At 41.6% G+C, this 17,553-nt stretch overlaps 1 protein-coding gene across 2 annotated transcripts in view; it reads left to right on the top strand.

Moving 5' to 3' along the window:
• Positions 1 to 17,553, top strand: part of PGM1 (phosphoglucomutase 1) — a 96,036-nt gene that overhangs the window by 27,013 nt on the left and 51,470 nt on the right. Inside the window, exon 1 of one of the 2 annotated variants that reach the window (XM_082265159.1) lies at positions 16,348 to 16,720. The exons of the other annotated variant lie outside the window; for it this stretch is intronic. Coding sequence (XP_082121285.1) covers positions 16,463 to 16,720 — 258 coding nt within the window. The 5' untranslated portion in view covers positions 16,348 to 16,462. Of the gene's footprint in view, positions 1 to 16,347; positions 16,721 to 17,553 lie in introns of those variants that run through there. 2 annotated transcript variants of the gene reach the window in all.

Raw genomic sequence — 17,553 nt, 5'->3', positions numbered from 1 at the left:
GGAAGAAGAGGAATGGAGACTAGGTTCTGTGGTTTGCGGCTGCTGGCAGAGGGTATAGGGTGGTGGGAGCATGGTGCAGGGGCTGACTGGCAACTTTTAGCCCAGGGGGCAAGTACAAACCAGAGGCCCATGGTGCAGCAACTCGGCCCCCCTCCCACTCTCCCTCTTCCCAGCCTCCTCCTGACCCCCATTTCAGGCTGAAGCTCTTCTCCAGGTACTCTCTACTCACAGGTCGAACCTGGATTCCCGACCTGGCTAGCAGGGGGGTGGTTGGGGGGATCTGGGACAGCTCAGTTGGGGCTCCAGTGGGGCATGGAACAGGCCTCTGCTCAGGCACAGTTTACACCATCAATGCTGGGGGGTGGGGGGCTGCGCTCTGTCCTTGTCTTTAACCTGCACTCAGGTCAGCGGTGGGGACTTTTTACTTTTCTTCACCAGGAATCTTTTAACCACTTTACGTCCGCTCACTGTGCCTCTACTGCGGCACAGTGGCTCGTTATCGTCCAGCGACGTAGACCTATGTCTCTGGACTCCTCCCCCTGTAGGCGGCGCGCTCCCGCTGTTTTCATTCACAGCGGGAGTCGGGCCAGGGGAGGAGCGGCGGCGATCGCCGCTGCTCTTCCCCGATCGTCGGGGAATCTAGTTTGGAGATCCGCCCGCCTGTGTAAACAGAGCGGGCGGATCTCCTAAGTGACAAGGAGTGACAGATTGCAGGGTTCAGCATAGCTGAACATGCAATCTGTCCCTGTGTCACTCAGTCACCTCCCCCCCCCCCCCCACACGTCAGTAAGCACCAGGCATACATTAACCCCTCCCTCTCCAATAAAATTAACCCCTTCCCTGCCAGTGTCATTTTTACAGTAACAGTGCATATATATAGCACTGATTACTGCAGTAATGTCACTGGTACCCCCAAAAGTGTCAAAAATGTCAGTCAAGGGTCTGATCTGTCCGCCACAATGTCGCAGTCCCGAAAAAAAAATCGCAGATCGCCGCCATTACTCGTTAAAAAAAAAAAAAAAAAAAACACCAAAAATGACAGAAATCTTTCCCTTAGTTAGTAAACGCAATAACTTTTGCGCAAACCAATCAAAATACGCTTATTGTGTTTTTTTTTTTTTTTTTTACCAAACATAGGTAGCAGAAAACAAATTGGCCAAAAATTTTAAAAAAATTTGATTTTTACATATTTTTTGGGAGGAATTTCATATAAAAAAATGTTAAAAATATTGTTATTTTTTCAAAATAAACGCTCTTTTTTTTGTTTATAGCACAAAAAGTAAAAATCGCACAGGTGATCAAATACAACCAAAAGAAAGCTCGGTCTGTGGGAAAAAAAGGACGTAAATTTTGTTTGGGTACACCGTCGCACGACCGCGCAATTGTCAGTTAAAGTCGCACAGCACCGAATCGCAAAAAGTGGCCCAGACGTAAAACAGCAAAATCCTCTGGTGGTTAAGCATGTCTGTGGCAGAAGCGGTGTAGCCTTTTTATGGGGCATTAGAGTGGCCCAGAGGGCAATTGCCCCCCTGCCCCCGTCCTCCCCTGGCATGGTGAAAAGCCAAATGGAGGCCCAGGGTTTGGAGATATGTCACCAGAGGCAAGGAGGAGGGTGAGGGAGGTAATGTGAGAGTGGGATTTATATGAAGGGACATGCCCCAGAGTCCTGGAGGTTTTCTCAGTATGTGGATGTAAAATTAGCAAGAGTTGGTAGGAGCAGTAATAGGTAGAGGACAGAAGATGGATATATATATATATATATATATATAGGGTGGAGAAGAGGAGTGAAGGTGAGTGAGTTTGAAAAGAAAGGACACAACTGTCAGCAGGAGTGGTAGAGAGTGCATGTAGAAAGAATCACTTAGAGAAAGATGCCCTGCAACGTGCTCCCCCAGCAACGTGCTGACCCCTTAAGGGTGCACTAAATTTATACTGGTATAAGGGTGGGGGGTGGAAATTTGTTAATCATGAGTGGATATAAGGATGCCTAACAATCACAGTGGACCTTTAACTTCTAAAGTCAGGCCAGTAAGAGGCAAGAATGGCTATAAAGATAAGGTCTGCTCATAAAGCATGTTAAGACACTTTAGAACAGGGATCCTCAAAATATTGCAACGATCGCCATTTTATTCTCTAGGGTCTCTGCTAAAAAATATTTCTATATAATGATTGGGGGTTGTAAGTAATTTTCTAGCAAAAAATACTGATTGTTAACTTGTAAGCAACAAGTGTCAGAGATAGGCCTGGGGTTCAAGTGGTTAAATCCTGTGTAGTAGTAATAATATTAATAATATTGGTCTGAAGTAGGTATATACAGATATAGGGTATTTTCACAAGTACGCTTCCGATACCTGAAAACGATACTTTGCGGTGCGATTTGAGCCCATAGAAAATGAATGGATGCAAAACGCACTGCAAAGAATCGCATGCAATTTGAACCTGGAATGCCTGCCTGAATTGCATATGGTTTCCTCCGAACTGTGAACCCAGGCTGAAATCACTATGACAAGCCTGGGTTCACACAGGAGCGGTGGGGAAACCGCATGCGGTTCAGACAGGAATCACACCGCATTCCTGTTCAAATTGCATGTGATTCTAAGCCGTGTGATTTGAGCCCATTCATTTTGTATGGACGCAACTCGCACCGCACAGCTTCCGTACTCGGTATCGGCGAGTACTTGACTGAAAGTATCAGTGCTCATACTCACCGATTTTTTTTTTTTTTATTTAATTTTTTATTTTTTTTAACCACTTGCCGTCTGCTCACTAGAGCTGTACTGCAGCAAAGTGGCTCTTGTAGGTCTGACGACGTAGTACTACGTCGCTAGACCCACCGCCTTCTAGGCAGCGTGCACGCGCCGCCGAAGGCTCGCTCCCGCTGTATTCAGGCACAGCGGGAGTCGGGCCAGGGGAGGAGTGGCGGCGATCGCCGCTGCTCTTCCCCGATCGTCGGGGAATCGAGTCTGGAGATCCGCCTGCTTGTGTAAACAGAGCGGGTGGATCTCCTAAGTGACAGGCAGAGTCAGATTGCAGGGTTCAGCATAGCTGAACCTGCGATCTGTCCTTGTGTCACTCAGTCACCTCCCCCCCTACACGTCAGTAAGCACCAGGCATACATTAACCCCTCCCTCTCCAATAAAAATTAACCCCTTCCCTGCCAGTGTCATTTTTACAGTAACAGTGCATATTTATAGCACTGATTACTGCAGTAATGTCACTGGTACCCCCAAAAGTGTCAAAAATGTCAGTCAGGGGTCCGATCTGTCCGCCGCAATGTCGCAGTCCCGCAAAAAAAAAATCGCAGATCGCCGCCATTACTCGTTAAAAAAAAAAAAAACACCAAAAATGACAGAAATCTTTCCCTTAGATAGTAAACGCAATAACTTTTGCGCAAACCAATCAAAATACGCTTATTGCGATTTTTTTTTTTTTTTTTTTTTTTTTTTTTACCAAACATAGGTAGCAGAAAACAAATTGGCCAAAAATTTTATAAAATTTTGATTTTTTTTTACATTTTTTTGGGGGGGGGGGGGAATTTCATATAAAAAAAATGTGAAAAATATTTTTTCAAAATTTACGCTCTTTTTTTGTTTATAGCGCATAAAGTAAAAATCGCACAGGTGATCAAATACAGCCAAAAGAAAGCTCTATTTGTGGGAAAAAAAGGACGTCAAATTCGTTTGGGTACGGCGTCGCACGACCGGGCAATTGTCAGTTAAATTCGCACAGTGCCGAATCGCAAAAAGTGGCCCAGACGTAAGACAGCAAAATCCTCCGGTGATAAAATGGTTAAAGGGTATCGGTGCATTCCTAGTCTGAACACATTCAGCTAATTTATGTCTGCATATCTGTAGTTCTACCTGTCCATCACTAGGGGGCGACAACTCATCCAACAGTCATTCAGCTCTGGCTGGTAACAAAAATATCTGCTGAAAGTTTAACTCTTTCAGGGTGAGCTGCCACTGCTGACTAGTTTGTGAGGATGTTGAATCTGGGACCACCATCCTGACCCTTCCTTTGTAACTTAACAAGTCATACTGTTAAATAAGCACATCAGTGTCAAGTGTGGGGACGTTTCCCTGGCCGCATTCTTGTTTCAGGCCATTGACCCGCTATTTGCTTGCAACTTCAAAAACCGGTCAGTGGTGGCATCTGCCAATTTTTTTCTTGAGGTTCCTCTAGGATGATAGCTTGGGGCTGCGGTATAGAGATTACACTGTCATCCCATTATTGCAGATTTCTGTTTGTTCATAGTAACAAGTTTTAAAGTTATATTTTATTGATGATGGATAATGAATACTAGTAGTTGAAGTAGTAGTAGTTAAATAGAGTGGTAAAGGTTTAAATCCTCTGGCTTTTTTTTTTTTTTGTCTGTCTTGCATCCCACTGGGGAGATTTCCTTTAACTTCCTTTCCTAGAGACACAACAGGAAATGGGATCAAATCTCTCCAAAGTGAGGGAAATATTCCCTATTGGACAGTTTTTTTTCTCTTTGAAAGATTTCCTCTCCCCTCCTTTTTCCAGTGACAACTTTACAATTTTGGAATGTCTGTGTATTTCTTTTCTAAACCAAGATGTAGTGATACAGTGTCACCACAAGATGGCCCTTGTGGACACTCTTAACCACTTAAGCCCTGGAGGATTTGGCTGCTAAAAGACCAGGGGGTATTTTGCGATTCGGCACTGAGTGACTTTAACGGACAATTGCGCGGTCGTGCGACGCTGTACCTAAACAAATTTGACGTCCTTTTTTTCCCACAAACAGAGCTTTCTTTTGGTGGTATTTGATCACCTGTGCGATTTTTTTTTTTTTTTTTTTTTTTTTTTTTTTGATCACGCGCTATAAACAAAAAAAGAGCGTCAATTTTGCAAAAATAACAATATTTTTCACATTTTTTTTATATGAAATTCCCCCCCAAAAAAAAAAAGTAAAAATCAAAATTTAACATCTTCGGCCAATTTGTTTTATGCTACCTATGTTTGGTAAAAAAAATTGCAAAAAGCGTATTTTTATTGGTTTGCGCAAAAGTTATCGCGTTTACTAACAAAGGGAAAGATTTTTGTCATTTTTTTTTAATGTGTAATGGCGGCGATCTGCGATTTTTTTTTTTTTTTTTTTTTTTTTTTTTTTTTTTTGCGGTACTGCGACATTGCGGCGGACAGATCGGACCCCTGGCTGACATTTTTGACACTTTTGGGGTTACCAGTGACATTTCTACAGCAATTAGTGCTATACATATGCACTGTTACTGTAAAATTACACTGGCAGTGAAGGGGTTAACTTTATTTGAGAGGGAGGGGCTGTGTGTGTCCCTAGGGGCGTGCTTCTAACTGTGATTGGCTGTGGCTTGAGCTGTAGGAACAATGATCAACGGTCCTACGTAGTAGAACCGTATGATCAGTGTTTCTACACAGGGGAGAATGACAGGCGGCTTGTTTACACAGCCTGCCTGCCTGCCTTTCTCCCTCTCCCCCGAGGATCCCAGCTCGCTCCCCAGACCCTCCCAGGCTAGTGACGTACCGATACTTCACTCTGCCTGTGAGGGGCTGACCGCCGCAGTATATGTACTTGCGGCGGTCGGCAAGCGGTTAATAAATGTGCCACGTCCTGTATGTTCAATATGGAGGAAGCAGTTGGCTATTGCTAAAGAAATTGACTTTTCCGGCACAGTAATCGACACTAATTTCATAAAAATTAATTATTATTGTTTATTGATAATTAGTTAAAACATTTTTTTAAATGTATATATATCACAAAAGTACATATAATTGTATTGCAATCAAACTAAAAACAGATCATAACATCACAATTATGATAATGTGGAAATCCCTCAATCACCACTACGTTTTGTTAATCCTATGAGAACCTTATACTTAGATATGGTCATAGTGTACACAGGTATGAATCCGGTGTTGATGGAGCCACTGTAGAATAAATATTCTCTACATGTTTCGCGTTCAAATACAACGCTTCTTCAGGAGAGTGTAATACATTGAGAACATATAAGATCTGAAGGAAACAAAGGAAGAGTGCATGAGTACCATACAACATATCCTGAGTTTATACAATCCATTATCGGTCATAAGAAAAAGACCATCTACTTGTATTATTCCAATGTCATCATATATATTGTAACAGTATATGAAACAAGCTTTTAATTGCTTACCAATAAATGGTGCATGAATATCAATGACAACAGGTCACAATGCAGACCCACATTGAACGATTTGTATTGCAGTGCTGGATAGGCGGGCACCCCAAGCTATAAGTAGATAGAGGTGGGAGGGTATTTAATGAGAGAAGTTCTTTATCTATTTTATTTCCAATAAACAAGTGATTATGTACCATCCCAATAGGGTGGACCAGTATAACAAAGATGTAATGATCCACTTATATCAATATGGGGGTACATCAGGAGCAAAAAGCCAGTCTCCGCTTTCTTACCCATAATATATTCCTTAATGAGGGACGTTTGTTCAATTGGAAGGTAATACAGTTTAGGTCAGCAGTTTTGTATATTCCAATAGCTTTAACACTTGGTAGAGCTGCACGATTCTGGCCAAAATGAGAATCACGATTTTTTTTGCTTGGAATAAAGATCACGATTCTCTGTGTAACATCTTTTACATTATAAAAAAAATTGGGATAACTTTACGGTTTTGTTTTATTTTTTTTATTTATTAAAGTGTATTAATTGCGTTTGAAAGACTGCTGCGCAAATACAGTGTGACATAAAAATTTACAACAATCACCATTTTATTCTGCAGGGTCTCTGCTAAAAAAAAAATCTATAAATGTTTGGGGGTTCTAACTACTTTTCTAGGAAAAATAAATTGATTTAACTTGCAAGCAACAAGTGTAGGAAAAAGGTTTAGTCTTTAAGAGGTTAAACTTCCTTCCTCCAGAGGGAAAGAAAAGATACAATGTAATCATTTTGTGTTTACAGTTCAGTGGGAGACTAATGCTGATAGGCTTTTGCGGGAGGCTCTTTTTTTTTTTTTTTTTTTTTTTTTTACAGCTGCTCCCTCACAGCTATGTAAAGAATCGAGCAAGTGTCATGTTAAGATCGTCAGGGGGAGTGAATCGCGATCTCGATTCTGTTACGATTAATCGTGCAGCTCTAACACTTGGTGATAGTAATTTGTCCCAGTCTATAAGAAAGATATGTAATATACTATATATATATATATGAAGTGTATATGCCACAATGCCCTAGAATAGGGCAGTGTTAAACAATAGTTAGAAATATATATATATTCTTTTTATGCATTTATATGGACATAGTTAGCAAGTGTATATTAGATTTTTGTACTTGTCCAATGTAGAATGTGATTATCCCCTTGGCCCATAGACTGTAGGACAAGTGTTTGAGCGATCGATAATCATACAAATTTTTTTATCTAGGTATACCTATTATGGTTCCACAGGACTGTCCACGGTATATAAACCGCACCTGCGACACTGTGAAAATAAATAATAGTGCTATCAACACTTAAATATAGTTGGTTATTTCCTTAGTAAGATAGAAATAATAATAAGGCACAGATAAGGGATAATCATATTTCCTATGTCTGGCCACTGGGTGGCGACCTTCATTTGGGCTGGTTTGCATGCAGCTTACCTCGTGTGCAGCGTTTGTATAAGCTAGCCAATTCCCATAAGGCAGAGAGTGGGTGATGTCCCTGTTGTCAGTCAGGCAAACTAGAGTGTCTGCCTGGCTGCTTAAATATCCTCCAACTATGTGATGTTTCCCGCCGGTGAACGTAATGACGTCACATAGTCCGGCTGAAGGGTGCCTCCCATCTAGTTTCCACCACTGCGCATGTGTGAACATGCCGTTCGGGACCAGAAGGGAAAGCACATCTGGGAGGTGGGTGGAGACACTAGCAGTGTCCACCTCGTTGGTCATTCCCAGCATAGGCGTGCGCACAGGGCGTGCCAGGTGTGCCTGGGCACACCCTAATCACCTAGGGCACATTAGCATTATCGCTCTGTTTGCCAGTGAGGAGATGGGAAAGATCTCCCTCGGACCTGCTCTGCCATAAGAGAAGTGCCACACACTTCTATTTCACTTTGCCAGCAGGGAGAGTAATGTACCAGGGCCATATACATGTAGGCAAACACATGCATGTGTATTTAAACTTTGGGGTGCAAATGCAATAGGCTGCGCACACCTATGATTCCCAGACTGGCGCCGCCCATCAAAGCCCCGGAAGGGACAATTGCGGTAGTGTCACCGCAATCGTCTCGGGATCACACCAGGGGAACAAGCGGAACGGAACCTAGGGGGGAGGATAAAGAGGGCAATGGGGGAAAAAGGAAGGAAAATGAGACCGGACCGGTCATTTCTAGTGAGTGGTCCCCGAAAGTTTTAAAGTGACGGCGCTTTCAGCCGCACCTCACTACAATGGCAGCCGGGGTGTACATCCATCAGCACTGCAAATTGGATTTAGATAATTATATAATTCCAATCAATCCGAGACATATATGCAGCGGCAACACAACCAACAAACAAGACAAGCACAAAAAACACCAAAAAACACAAAACACAGAGGAGAAACAGGATATAAACAAGACCAGAAAGGGGTTACATTTGTATATAGAACATACATAATCGATAAAAATCGAGCAATTGATCTCTTTAATAATTTTGGCTTTTTTGAAGTTTAACCCCTGCCAGTCTACCAACAGGTGGTTAAAGGCATATATATTGAAAAATAAACATAAATGTTGGTTTACATATAACTAACGAAAGACGATAGGAATCTTGCAACCAATGACATGTGAGCCAATGCATGTATCATATAGATGACTCCATGCATATCTTTATAGGGCTAACATGACCAATGTATAGTCCGCCAACCAATCCACCAACGGGTAATTTGGAGGGATGCATATTGAAAAATAGGCATACATGTTAGTTCCTATATAATCAACGAAAAAAGCGATAGGAATCGTGCACCCAATGACATGTTAACCTATGCATGGATCATATGTATGACTCCATGCATATTTTTGTAGGGCTCGCATAGCCAATGTCTGTATGTTTTGCTCTGTAAAGCCCCGTACACACGTACCAATCGTCGGCCGAACGATCGGCCGTCTTTTGGCCAGGGCTGTCGTGTATGTCAAACTGCAAAAGCCTGCACATGAATTTTGTCGGCCGACTGCAGAAGTGATGTCATGTGATGGTTAACTTTCCGTGTGTTTTGTCTTTTCTGAGCATGCCCAGTCTTGCAAATCTGCTGATTGTCGGCCGAATTCTGTTCTGACTGGCGAACAATCGGCCGTTCTGGTGTTGGCCTACAAAAATTTTAAAGCATGCACATCAGATTCTTTTCGGCCGAAAGTGCGCTGTCGGCTGTCGGAAGCATCATACTAACAAGCCTACAATCGTCCGACGAATATTTACGGCCGACAATCGGTACGTGTGTACGGGCCTTATCACAGATTGATGAGTCAACCAGCCAGCATGTGGCTCATTATCTCAATGTAATATATTGGTGGCTACAGAAATGATTTATATGAGATAATCTCATTAAGACCAGGGGGATGAATCGCATTTAGGCGTTCTATCCAGAGAGACTCTCTGGATAGAACGCCTAAATGCGATCCATCCCCCTGGTCTTAATGAGATTATCTCATATAAATCATTTCTGTAGCCACCAATATATTACATTGAGATAATGAGCCACATGCTGGCTGGTTGACTCATCAATCTGTGATACAGAGAAAAACATAAAGACATTGGCTATACGAGCCCTACAAAAATATGCATGGAGTCATACATATGATCCATGCATAGGTTAACATGTCATTGGGTGCACGATTCCCATCACTTTTTTCGGTGATTATATATGAACTAACATGTATGCCTATTTTTCAATATGCATGCCTCCAAATCACCTGTTGGTGGATTGGTTGGCGGACTAGACATTGGTCATGTTAGCCCTATAAAGATATGCATGGAGTCATCTATATGATCAATGCATTGGCTCACATGTCATTGGTTGCAAGATTCCTATCGTCTTTCGTTAGTTATATGTAAACCAACATTTATGTTTATTTTTCAATATATATGCCTTTACCCACCTGTTGGTAGACTGGCAGGGGTTAAACTTCAAAAAAGCCAAAATTATTAAAGAGATCAATTGCTCGATTTTTATCGATTATGTATGTTCTATATACAAATGTAACCCCTTTCTGGTCTTGTTTATATCCTGTTTCTCCTCTGTGTTTTATGTTTTTTGTGCTTGTCTTGTTTGTTGGTTGTGTTGTCGCTGCATATATGTCTCGGATTGATTGGAATTATATAATTATCTAAATCCAATTTGCAGTGCTGATGGATGTACACCCCGGCTGCCATTGTAGTGAGGTGCGGCTGAAAGCGCCGTCACTTTAAAACTTTCGGGGACCACTCACTAGGAATGACCGGTCCGGTCTCATTTTCCTTCCTTTTTTTTTTTTCCCCCATTGCCCTCTTTTTCTCCTCCCCCTAGGTTCCGTTCCGCTTGTTCCCCGGGTGTGATCCTGAGACGATTGCGGTGACACTCTCGATCATTCCTCGCTCAGAGAGAAGAACGGTCGGCTGTTGTAAACACAGCTGACCGTTCTTCTCTCTGAAATGATCATAGAGCTCCTGTGATCCTTCTATATAGGATCACAGGTCTCTATGATCATTTCACAAGCCACGCCCCCCCCCACAGTTAGAATCACTTTCCTAGGCTCACATTTAACCCCTTGATCACCCACAATGTTAACTCCTTCCCTGACAGTGTCATTATTACAGTAACAGTGTATATTTTTAGCACTGATTACTGTAGTAATGTCACTGGTCCCCCCAAAAGTGTCAAAAATGTCAGTTAGGGGTCCGATCTGTCCGCCGCAATGTCGCAGTCCCGCTAAAAATCGCAGATCGCCTCCATAAATAGTAAAAAAAAAAAATTACAAATCTTTCCCGTAGTTAGTAGAAGCAATATCTTTTATATTGCCAATCAAAATACGCTTATTGCGATTTTTTTTTTTTTTTTTTTTTTTTTTTTTTATTTATTTATTTATTTCCAAAAATATTTAGCAGAAAACAAATTGGCCTAAAATGTTAAAAAATTTGAATTTTTAAAATTTTTTTGAAGAATGTTATACAGTAAACCCCCGCTCCATCGCGGTTCAGTTTTTGCGGTCCCGGTATATTGCGTGTTTTTTTTTTGTAATGTTATTTTACTATATAAATCATTAAAAATTAAAGATTTTTGTGTTTTCCATAGCTCTTGCTATGTCTCTTAGTATCTTTTATGTGTTTTTTAAATGAGTTTCTATTGTTTTAAAAGTGTGTTTAAAGACCTTAAAATGCTTTTACACGTACAGTGACAGTAAAAAAAACATGCCTACAATGCATTTTAATAGGGTTTTTCTATTTCGCGGATTTTCACTTTTCGCGGCTGGGTCCGGAACGTAACCCCCGCAATGGAGGGGGGTTTACTGTATAGCAGAATGTGAAAAATATTGATTTTTTTTTTTTTTTTTTTTTCAGAATTGTCGCTATTTTTTTTTTTTGCGTTATACACAAAAAATGATCGGACAGCTGATCAAATACCACCAAAAGAAAGCTCTATTTGTGGGGAAAAAAAGAACATAGAATTCGTTTGGGTACAGCGTCGCGCGACCGCGCAATTGTCAGTCAAAATCACGGAGTTCCAAGTTGAAAAAAGTGGCCTGGTGATTAAGGGGGAAAATCCTTCCGGTCTTAAAGTGGTTAAGGAGCTTACAAGCTGCAATCTTCATACATGCTAGGGCCAGTTTAGACTGAAGCCAAATAACCTTCCAGCATGTCTGTAGAGTGCGGGAGGAAACTGAAGTACCTGGAGGAAACCCGCACAAGCACAGGGAGAACATGCAAACTCCAGGCTGGTAGTGTCATAGTTTGGGATTCCGAGTCACTTAGCCACTGTGCTGCCCCATTTATTCAAAGTAACAAAAAAAGTAACAAAGTGTATAAATTTGTTATGCATTTATAAAAAAAAAATGTGTATAATATAAGCCATTAAGATGAATACACAATTTCCAACATCCTGGTCCTCTTACTGTTCAGCCATTGTAAAATCAAAATCTCCTGGTAGGATGTAGTACTGTAATTTCTCCACAAGGTGTCACCAACGAGCAGGTTCTTGTTGCTGTGACCTTAATCAAATTAGAAAGGATTAGGTTTCTGCATTAGGAGGGGGCTGGGGGTTGGGGGACCAAATACTGGACCCTCCACCTATGCTGTAATCAGGATCCCTGTGCAAAGGTCAGCAGGGAGGGATGGGAAATAGGTGCTCCATGTGGCTCCATTTACAGCTGGACTTCTATAAATGTTACCTCTGACGGGTTCCAGAGGGCAGAGCTGCTGCTGGGGAGCCGGGAGAGGCAGCGAGGGATGGGATTCCGGGCATTGAACCTCACCTAAAGGACATTTAGTTTGCTAAAATATCAAGTATCATTTTTTATGTTTTATATAATTTTTTTTTTTTTATCCTAAATGTAATCTTTGTACTGCTGATCTGCAGCATCCTCTTTGCAGTCACTTCCATGCACTCCTTGATCACCTCCCCTCCTCCGGTCTTGTCACTGGGCTGGGAATGAGCTACTCTCTGTTCTCTTCACCTTCCCCTCCAGCCTCCGGTGCCTGAAACATGTTAGGATTACATACCTGTGAATGCAAAGGAGATGGATTGGCTGTTCTTTTCTCAGTATGTAATAACGGAGCGGCCATATTCACTCATTACATATTCATGTAGGAAGAGAAATCTCCCCAATGTGAATATAACATGTAATAAAAATATGACCTTACTTTATACCTGGTGATCTCATCACTGGGTCCCTGTGTTCCTCTAAGCAATGCAGGAAGATGATAGCTGGTGGGAGGGGCCGACAGGGTGCTCCTCTCAAGAGTCCTCAGCCCAGATAGAGATTATGGGAGGAGTTATGCAAATATAAAAAAAAAAAAAAAAACCTTGATGAATGAGTGTCTGGGAAAGTGGGTGTTCATAGACAGGCGGCTTTTGCATGCTTAGCCTCCATTATGGAAAGAACTGAAATACAATGAATGACTGAAATACAATGAATGACAGGGGCAGGCCAGGTACAGTCAGGCTGGGGAGGAAAGGGCTAGATGATGCTGGACATCCTCCAGCCAGGAAATGAGAAGACTTGTGCAACTTCTAATGCACATTGTGAGAAGCTCACAGTGTGCGGTGAAATCAGAGTCAACCATTTCAGTCCAAGAGAGGAGACGGTGCAACTGTGCAAGAATGAAGGGAAGGCCGGAGGTGTTTATATTTAAGCCTTAACACCTTCCTACCCTTTTCCCCTTAATAATAATTCTTCTTATTATTTTATTCAATAAAAAAAAATTATATATATTTTTTATTTTCTTAGATTCTTTATTAACTCCTCCTTTTATACTCCTTAATAATAATAAAAATTATATATACATATATTTATTTTAGAAATAAAATATTACAATTATTATTAAATAACTAATATTAGTTCTAATGAATAAATGTGTGTGTGTATATGTATGTATATATGTGTGTGTATATGTATATATATATAATATATATATAAATATCAAAGAAAAAAAAAATACACATACATACAAAAAAAAAAGTGTATGATTTTATATATATATATATATATATATAATACATTTTTTTTATAAAAAAAAAAAAAATGTGTGTATGTATAGAAATAATAACTAATTATTATAATAATAATTGTAATAATATTTTAGAAATTAAATATTACAATTATTAAATATTTTAGAAATGAAATATTATTACAATTATTATTAAATTATTATTTCTATCATGTATTTTTTAGAAATAATATTAGTTATTAATAATTGTAATATTTTACTTCTAAAATATATATCTATTTTAAAAATATTTATATAATTATTAAATAATAAATATTTTTATTATTAAGGGGTATAAGGGAGTTGATAAGTCTATGTTAAAAAAAAAAGTATATTATAGTTTATTATTTATATATATATATATATATATATATATATATATATATATATATATATATATATATATATATATATATATATATATATATATATATATATATATATAAAATTTACATAGACTATAAGTAAACTTTTTCCCTGCTTTTATAATTCTCCTGTTAAGTGGATCTGCTGACCTTTTTGCGCCCCCCGAAGCCAAAGGTGATCTGACAGGTTTAGGTCAAATAAGAATAAACTCGCCCGACCCTTGATTAGTGGCGGTCTCTATTACAGGCCAGTTAGGATTGGGCAGTGCCAGGATTGGGGTTGGCTGCCAAGCACAAAAAATATCCGTCATGTAAACAAGATGCCAAAAAGTTCCTGCATTGCAGAGTGACACTAGAGAGCAGCGCTGTCCCCGGGACACCTGGCATAATGCAGAAACCCTGGAGGGAGCCATACCCAGAATAGTACATTGCACCACTGGGGGCAGGGCAGTCCCAAGGGTGCCATTCATACCTGGCCCATTGTCTTGTGACTGCAGAGTGCACGGCACAGCTTAGAATCTGTAGCAGTCTACACTGAGACTTCAGTGCCCGGAGCATGTGACACTAAAGATGTCACCTTGCTTAAAATACATGGCACTGTGACCCCCACACTGCACGGCATGACACATTACACTGAGCAGAGGGCAGCTCCAGCCTGGAATCTGCCTGTAATCCCTTACATAGTGCATTCTACAGTAGGCCAGCTCTGCCCTGCAAGGACCACTGCCCATAATTCTTGGCACAGTGCATAGGCCAGCTCTGCTCCGTATGGGGCCAGGATCAGTAGGGCAGCTCTGCTCCGTATGGGGCCAGGATCAGTAGGGCAGCTCTGCTCCGTATGGGGCCAGGATCAGTAGGGCAGCTCTGCTCCGTATGGGGCCAGAATCAGTAGGGCAGCTCTGCCCTGTATGGGGCCAGGATCAGTAGGGCAGCTCTGCTCCGTATGGGGCCAGGATCAGTAGGGCAGCTCTGCTCTGTATGGGGCCAGGATCAGTAGGGCAGCTCTGCTCCGTATGGGGCCAGGATCAGTAGGGCAGCTCTGCTCCGTATGGGGCCAGGATCAGTAGGGCAGCTCTGCTCCGTATGGGGCCAGGATCAGTAGGGCAGCTCTGCTCCGTATGGGGCCAGGATCAGTAGGGCAGCTCTGCTCCGTATGGGGCCAGGATCAGTAGGGCAGCTCTGCTCCGTATGGGGCCAGGATCAGTAGGGCAGCTCTGCTCCGTATGGGGCCAGGATCAGTAGGGCAGCTCTGCTCCGTATGGGGCCAGGATCAGTAGGGCATCTCTGCCCCGTATGGGGCCAGGATCAGTAGGGCAGCTCGGCTCCGTATGGGGCCAGGATCAGTAGGGCAGCTCGGCTTCTATGGATCCACTGCCAGTAGGGCAGCTCGGCTCCGTATGGGTCCACCGCACAGTAGGGCAGCTCGGCTCCGTATGGGTCCACCGCACAGTAGGGCAGCTCGGCTCTGTATGGGTCCACCGCACAGTAGGGCAGCTCGGCTCTGTATGGGTCCACCGCACAGTAGGGCAGCTCGGCTCCGTATGGGTCCACTGCACAGTAGGGCAGTTTGGCTCCGTATGGGTCCACCGCACAGTAGGGCAGCTCGGTTCTGTAGGAGGCCACCGCACAGTAGGGCAGCTTGACTCTAAAGGGGCCACAGGCTGTAATCCCTGGCACAGTGCACTGAAGAGACTGGCATAGCCAAGCATACTTGGCACGTTGTTGGTCCTAGAAAATTTGGTCAATGTCAGGAATATAAGAAAAATTCTAAATTTGCATTTTTGTGTTGACCTTAAGTAAATCCTTTTTTTTTTTTCTGTGGAACAAATACATTCCAAACTTGTGCATGCTGTAGTTGCACTACAGGTAAATCGTGACCCTTCTGGTGCCCGCATAGGTTGGTACAGACCAGGCGGTTATGTATTTGTCACTCTCAAACAATCTCTGCCTCTCCCCAGTCAGATCACGCCTGGCATGCCACCAGAGCTACCGGGTGAATCCTAAAATACCCGTCATTTTCCTTCTCCCTGCTGCGTTGGCGCCAGAGGGCAGAAGAGCCTCGTGGTCTTCACCGTCCCACCGTAACCGGCCTTCCCACAAAAAGAAGAGTTTTCCTCGCAGAGAAACTTCTAAGTCTTCCTGTGAAGGTGTAAAGTAAAAAAGCTTCGTAGATGTTGGAAATTGCCCGTCCTCTGACATTGATCGCTGGGGACATGTGTAAGACGCGTTCTTGGGTTACACTTAGAAACCACTTTGACTTGGGATCCGGAGCTATTTTTGGTCTCCTCTCCCTGAATGTCTCCACCGGTGGATTTGACATTGCTGCTCCTGAAATTAATTTCTTTCATTTACCTCCTTTGGTATTTGTTTTATTTTGCACACTAATTTATCTCCTGGGTGGATTTTTGATGATTTGAAGCAATGGATGATAGCCCTCTGCCGCTGCTCACGGTGCCGACGGCGCCGTATTACGACCAGAGACCGGGAACAAGCGGGCTGAGGAAGAGGACGTACTATTTCGAGACCAAGCCGAACTACCTTCAGAACTTCGTACAAAGCATTTTTTTCTCCATCGACCTCCGAGACCGCCAGGGATCCACCATGGTGGTGGGCGGGGACGGGAGATATTTTAATAAGTTCGCCATCGAGACAATTGTTCAAATGGCTGCCGCAAACGGGGTTGGTAGAATGTGTGTGTGTGTTTTTTTTTTTTTCTAAACTTCATGTTTTTTTTTTGTTTTTTTTTTGCTTGTTTGTCTTTTTTAATACATTTTTTTTTCTTTTAACATTTTATTTATTTATTAATTGCTGTTTTTTACCTCTAGCGTGGAATTTTCATTTGTGATTTTTCCTATAATCGAATTATTGTTTGTAGGTTTTCTTGTTCTGTTAATGTTGACATTTGTGGCTTTTTGATTTGTCATCTTGCCAGAAGGGAACATTTTATGTAGCATTGCTTATCCGACAAGATGACAGAGCCAACGTGCTTTTAAGATTCCTCGAATGAGTGAGATTTTGATTCTGACAAGTAAAGAGGGGGGGGGGGGGTAGGGGCAGGGGTGTGGTAAAGTCCAGTTTCCAGTCTCTGCCTTCGCAACTGTAACAAACCTTGAGTTCTGGAAATTGTGTGGGTAAATGCAGGTTTTTTATTTTATTTTATTTTTTTGTTATTTTAGGCTTTTATTTCTTCCGCTACCATTTTTTTCATTGTTTATTAATGTAATGAAGGACATTATATATATATATATATATATATATATATATATATATATATATATATATATATGCGTGTGTATGTGTATGTATGTATGTTTTACTCATTTATTGCTCTTTTTTTTTTTTTTTTTTTTTTTCATTATTTATTAAAAAAAAGTAAATAAAACAGGGATGTCCTAAAAGGCATGTTTTTTTCCAAAAATATGTATTTGCTGTGTTTAATTGTAGCCCTTTTTGTATTTTTTTACGTTTTCAAATTCCTCCACTACCATTTATTTTTTTTCTATAATTAATAA

Source organism: Pelophylax lessonae (assembly GCF_965119305.1).
Source record: "Pelophylax lessonae genome assembly, chromosome: 8".
In the NCBI taxonomy this organism is placed as follows: Eukaryota; Metazoa; Chordata; class Amphibia; order Anura; family Ranidae; genus Pelophylax; species Pelophylax lessonae.
The sequence above is the reverse complement of the archived record's forward strand: the minus strand, read 5'-3'. Positions and strand labels throughout refer to the sequence as shown.